This window comes from Camelina sativa, chromosome 20, assembly GCF_000633955.1.
Source record: "Camelina sativa cultivar DH55 chromosome 20, Cs, whole genome shotgun sequence".
In the NCBI taxonomy this organism is placed as follows: domain Eukaryota; kingdom Viridiplantae; phylum Streptophyta; class Magnoliopsida; order Brassicales; family Brassicaceae; genus Camelina; species Camelina sativa.
Window position 1 is genome coordinate 25,380,836 of NC_025704.1, and position 6,498 is coordinate 25,387,333.

Here is a 6,498-nt window from a genome sequence, read left to right on the forward strand (position 1 = left end):
TCCATACCACAAACAAATTGACTAACTACGCATATTCAATTTCATCACACAACATCATGCATCCAGCAACAGGAAAACACTTCAACCAATTAAATTCCTAAACCGCCCTAAACCATTCACTTAACCATCCTAGAACCGTATGGGCTCTGATACCAAAATGAAACAACCCAACCTTTTTTTTTAAATAATTAAATACAATATATAATTAAGCATCCCATACTACTTAATTAAACAAACCAACCCACACACACAAACCAACCAATGATAAACTGACATCCGATAACATGCACAGCGGAAACATAACAATAATACAAAACCAACACAATAACATTTCTAACCTTTCTATCCAGCAACCTAACATGGTACTAACCAAGGTTCCAACAACATAAACAATAAATCCAAAACACACAAACGAGACCCTAGATCATCCTCCTTCTCATCGCCATGATTCCACGATCACACTTTGCCTATACCTGCACACCACAAACAACAATTGAGATGCGTAAGTATTATCATAAATACTTAGTGAGGCCGTCCTCCCATCTACTAGGTTATACACACAAGCATATGAGACTCTCATGTTTAAGCAAGCAAACAAAACACAAGCAATACATCAAACCAGGAAATCAAGTCTCGGTTGAGACTGGTGTCGACCGATGCTACAAGAGAGTGTCGACCGATGCTCCACCAAATGGTGTCGACCGATGCCACTAGAGTGTCGATCGATGCCTCTTCTGCAGACATGATCTGCGCAACCCAAACGCCGAACTTCCGTTTCAATCCACCTCGAAACCGTCTCAAACTCACCCAAATACCTCGGGAATCTCTGGTAAACACGAAAACAACGAACCTAAGCAAGCAAACACCACAAACAACAAAGAAAACACCCAAACAAAAGAGATGTCATGCTTAGATCAACCATGGTCAAGCACTCACCTCAAATACAGGAAGATTGGATTGAGAAATCGATGGAAACAACACCTCCAGGAGCTTCTCCTCCGTTCCCAGCAACAGCTATCTCTTCTATAGCCACAGATCTCTGCAAAACACCAAGAACAAGCCCAGAAACTCACAGGAAATGTTTTCTCTCATTTTTCTCTCTTTTCTCACTCAACGGCGACAACAAAACTCTCCCAAAACCCTTAATTTGTCGTTTAGTCACTTATAAATACGATTTTGGGGATTCTAATTGAACCAAACCAAACCAAACAACAATTAAAACAAACCCGACCAAACCGAAACACATGGTGTCGATCGATACACCAAGGGTGTCGATCGACACCCACACCAAAACCACAATATTTGGTTCTCGGATGTTACATATATTTACATAGAATTTAATGTAAACTATACTCAATGTATCAAACAATTAAATAACTTCTATATATAGTATACATATATATATATATATATATTACTTTTAACATTTTTTAATTACAAATGCCATTTTTTTAATTTGTCCTAAGCCTATATGAACGTAAGGAGGACAGTGATAAAAACAATATAAAATAAATCAAATACTAGCCAACCTTAAAGCAAAGGGATTGGATTCTATTTCTATGAGAACAACATACAGCTTGTTTGAAGTAATTTATTATTAACATAGAGCTAATTAATATCTGAAATTTGCGCATTGGAGAGGGTTATGTGTGTCGGGATACAAACCAAGTCCCACATCTGAAGATTAAAGAGATTATCATTAATATATAAAGGGTTAGGGTCAATCTACTAATTGCCAATTGGTTTTTAGTTAGAAACCCATGATAAGCCCAAACTTAACATGGTATCAGAGCCCAAGGTTAAAAATTCTGGTGGACCTAGAAAAGTGGATACAGATATGCCTCTTGTTAACCCGAGTAATGGAGGCCCAAGAAGGGGTTTATTATCGATCCAATTGGCATCGGTTCGAGATGGAGTTATCATCTCTAGGAGGCGTGTTAATATCCCACATGTGGTCTTTGGTTTGAAGGGGAGATTGTTGGGATACACACCAAGTCCCACATCTGAAGTTTAAAGAGATTATCATTAATATATAAAGGGTTAGGTCAATCTACTAATTGCCAATTGTTTTTTAGTTAGAAACCCATGATAAGCCCAAACTTAACAATGTGTTGGAGGGGAGATAGATTTGTACCGTTCAATCCCACTTGACAATCCAAATATTGTGAAATGGGAGAGCGCTCTGCAGTCTGTTCCAAGCAAGATAGGCTTGGAATTGAAGAATTTTAGGTAGAAAAATTGTTTGACTATCTCATTTTGACATGTTTTTCATCCTAGAGCATATCTCATTTTGACATGTTTCACTGATTTTTCCTTAATTCGTATAGCAGGAACGAGAGGGAACTCGTTGACATGATCGTTGACTCGATCAAAAGAGCACTTGCCCTAAATCCACCGGCAAGCATAGTAGCAGACGGGATCTGAAAAGACTCGGGGGCAAAGACTGTAGACACATTTTTGCTTGGCTCGTATGAGTTTCCATGTTCTTCGATCAACGACGACCACGGTATCAATCCGCCTCAGCACCAAGCCACAATTCCACCCCTTTCTGAAACGCCGTACGTCCGTATTTTTTAGGTAACTGTATCGGTTTGTTCTCTGAAAAGACCAAAATACCCCTCCTTCCTTTGAGGTTTACTTGGGCCTTTTCTGGGCCGCGCTTTTTATTGGGGTGAGGATCTACCCCTAGCACTTCAGTACCCCACTATGGAATAAAACAAAAGCCTTAAGGATTTGGAAGAAAAGATACATTTTGATTGTGCCAAAACTAAAATTGTTGGAATCGTTGGGATGCCTGGGATTGGTAAAACCAGTCTTGCGGAAGCGTTGTATAGAAAGTGGGAACACAAGTTTGAGAGGAGCTTGTTTTTCCTAGATGTCAGTAAGATGGCGAATGAACACGGTTTGTATTGGCTACATAAAAGATTAAATCAACAGCTGTTGAAGGATATTCATCCCAACATAGGATTAATTACAGAGAAACCTGAGTTTTGTAAGGATACTCCTCTCCAAAAGATTTTTTTTGTTGTTATATATGACGTTAGTGGCAAGAGACAGATCAGATCTCTTTTTGGTAATTGCGATTGGATTAGAAAAGGAAGCAAGATTGTTACTGCATCAAGTGATGAGTCACTGCTCAAGGAACTGGTTGACGATACTTATGTAGTCCCGAGACTGAACAGCAGAAGCAGTTTACTTTTGTTTACCAATCACGCCTTTGGTTTGGTGGATCATGCCGAGGGAAATTTCGTAAAGCTGTACAGACACTTTCTGAATTATGCCAACGGCAACCCACTAGCCCTTAGAGCTTTTGGTGTTGACCTTCATGGGAAAGGCGAGGCTTATTGGGAACAGAGGATTGGAACACTGGCACAAATTTCTAATAAGATGATCCAATATGTCTTGAGAAAAAGATATGATGAGCTCACAGCGAAGCAGCAAGAGGCTTTTCTTAACGTTGCATGTTTCTTTTAATCAGAGAATGCAAGTTATGTAAGATGCCTGGTAAATTCATGTGATTCTGAGTCTTCTACGGTTTGCGATGAAATAAGAGATCTCCAAGACAAGTTTCTCGTTAATATAGTTGAGATGCATGATATATCATGCACATTCGCCAAGGAACTTGCTTCACAAGCATTGACTGAAAATACAGGGGTTCATCTCAGGCTTTGGAACTATCAAGATATCATCCGTTTGCTGAAGAATAAATTGGTGAGATTATTTAAACATATTCGAGCTTAAATACAGGGGTTCATCTCAGGCTTCACAAGCATGTGTTAGTTGTGCTAAATTTCCAGCTTCTGGAGTGATGGACAAGTACTCTAGAATTTCAATTGCTATCCATTTTTTTCGTGTGGTTTTGTTTACAGTACGTTTCTCATCAATTGGTTGTAGGAAATGGAAAATGTCAGAGGTATTTTCTTAGACATGTCTGAAGTTCCGGAGGAAATAATATTTGCTAACATCTTTAGCAATATGTGCAATCTTCGATATCTCAAAACATACAATTCCGCCAGCCCTAAGGAAGGCGAAGGCATTTTCAAATTTGACATGGTTAAGGAGATTCATTTACCATTAGATAAGGTATGTTATCTCCACTGGATGAAATATCCATTTGAGCAACTTCCATCAGACTTCAACCCAGAGAATCTTGTTGATCTTGAACTGCCTTGTAGCTCCATTAAGAAAGTTTGGGAGGGTGTTAAGGTGTGTCTCACTGTACTCCACAATTCATCTGTTTCATATGAATCAAACATCAAATTTTAGGGTTATATTCTTCTTCTTCTTCTTTACAGGGTACCCAAAAACTAAAGTGGGCCAATCTCAGCTATTCGAGTAAGTTGACTAATCTTTCAGTGTTGTCAAATGCTAAAAATCTTGAAGGTTGCACAAGTTTGCATGAACTGCCCCAAGAGATGGAGAACATGAAAAGTCTTGTCTTCCTGAACATGAGAGGTTGTAAGAGTCTAACATTTCTTCAGAGGATGAAACTGAGCTCTCTAAAAACTCTGATACTCAGTGACTGCTCAAAACTTCACGAGTTTGAGGTGATTTCGGAAAATTTGGAAGCATTATATTTAGATGGAACTGCAGTGAAGGGACTTCCGCCAGCCACCGGGGATCTGATGAGACTTACCATATTGAATATGAAAGGCTGTACAGAACTGGAGAGTCTTCCCGAATGTCTTGGAAAACAGAAAGCTCTTGAAGAACTCATACTCTCTGGCTGTTCAAAGCTCGAGAGTGTTCCAGAGGACGTAGCAAACATGAAACATTTACGGATCTGATTGCTTGATGGCACAAGAATCAAAGAGATCCCAAAGATATACTCGTTGCAGCGTTTATGCTTAAGTAGAAATATTGAAATGGTCCATCTGCACGGTAACCTCAGTCAATTTTATCATCTGAAATGGCTTGTCTTGAAGAAGTGCAAGAATCTCAGATATCTTCCAACGCTTCCACCATATCTTGAGTACCTAAATGCATATGGCTGTGAAAAACTAGAAACAGTTGTGAATCCTCTGGTCCTTCGAATGATGACTGGGCAGATCCGTTCCACTTTCTTTTTCACTAATTGAAACAATCTGTTTCATCCTTCGCGAAATGGAAATGCCAGCGACTTGCACTTGAATGCTACGATAAGGTATCTTCATCTCTCTCTCTCGCTCTCTGTCAAGCAAACATAATTTTGGAAAAGGGTTTCTTATTTATTATTATTGGCCATAAGGCTCTATATATACACAAAGATATATCCTGATATATGCAAATCTTCCTAAATATATGCAATCAAATCACATATTAAGTGATTAATATACTTCTCCTTGATTCCCAAGGTAATAGATATGATTTGGTACAATCATCTATCTTACAATATCATAACACTCTCAATGTTTCTCCCTTTAGTTCGTTTTTTTTTTCCTCACTCATCGCTGTTGTTGTGCAATTTTCATTTATAGGGAATAGTGTCAAGAGCTTTGTTCAACACTTGCTATCCTGGATTTGAAGTCCCTTCGTGGTTCCATCACCAAGCAGTTGGATCAGTCTTAGAGCCAAGACTAGAACCACATTGGTGTAACAATAGGCTTTCTGGGATAGCTCTCTGCGCAGTTGTCTCATTCCATGAGAACCAAGATCCGATCATCGACAGTAGTTTCTCAGTAAAATGCTCACTGCAGTTTGAAAACGAAGATGGGTCTCGTATCCGCTTTGATTGTGATGTCGGAAGTTTGACCGAACCAGAAAAGATTGAGGCAGATCATATTTTTATCGGCTATGTCAGTTGCTCACACATTACACAACGTTTGGAAGATCACTACTCTGGTAACTCTATACCTACAAAGGCTTCTCTGGAGTTCTACTTGACTGATGCCTGTAAAAGTGAAATGGTGGATTGTGGGTTCCGTTTGATGAACGCCGAACCAAAGAACGTCTCTGTCGAAGTGAATGGACGTGAAACCACTTCCGTAAAAGGTCCTGGTTTAGATTATCGTTCTATCATAATTGTGTCAGTCTGCACAGTGATCATTTTTTATGCTTTACTGGTTTGTAGTCTTACTGATTACAAAAAAAAAACATTAATAAAACTCCTCTTTGATTCATTTTATTCACGTAAGATATTTCAGGATATTGAGTCTTCTTCAGACCATGTTAATCGGCTAAGCAAGCGTGAAAGGCAATGTGGTTTGATCTTTCTCCAAGAGGTTCCCCAAGTCAAATAGATGCTTGGAACTTACCTAAAATGAAAATATATACAACGACAAAAAATTGTCTTTCGATGTATATATATTTTCTTATCTTGGTCAATTGAGGTATCCATACTGTTCGCCTATTATTACGTTACTACTAATCCCCGTGCTAGAGCACGGATTGAATTTTTTTATTTATATCATAATTTTAGAATAAAATACGATTCCAAATATCACGATTAATGTTAGATTAGGACCTGAAATTTTTTTAAAATCAATCATATAAATTATATTTTATTCTAAAATTATGATA

General features: G+C 38.4%; 1 protein-coding gene and 1 pseudogene across 1 annotated transcript in view; one reads left to right on the forward strand and one right to left on the reverse strand.

Annotated features, from left to right (window-relative positions):
- LOC104772813 overlaps positions 1-1,447 on the reverse strand; it is a 3,501-nt gene extending 2,054 nt beyond the window's left edge. Inside the window, exons 1-2 of the mRNA XM_010497382.1 lie at positions 1,439-1,447; positions 982-1,039 (exon numbers count right to left, since the gene is read on the reverse strand). Coding sequence (XP_010495684.1) covers positions 982-1,039; positions 1,439-1,447 — 67 coding nt within the window. The remainder of the gene's footprint in view (positions 1-981; positions 1,040-1,438) is intronic.
- LOC104772814 overlaps positions 1,911-6,498 on the forward strand; it is a 5,236-nt pseudogene continuing 648 nt past the window's right edge.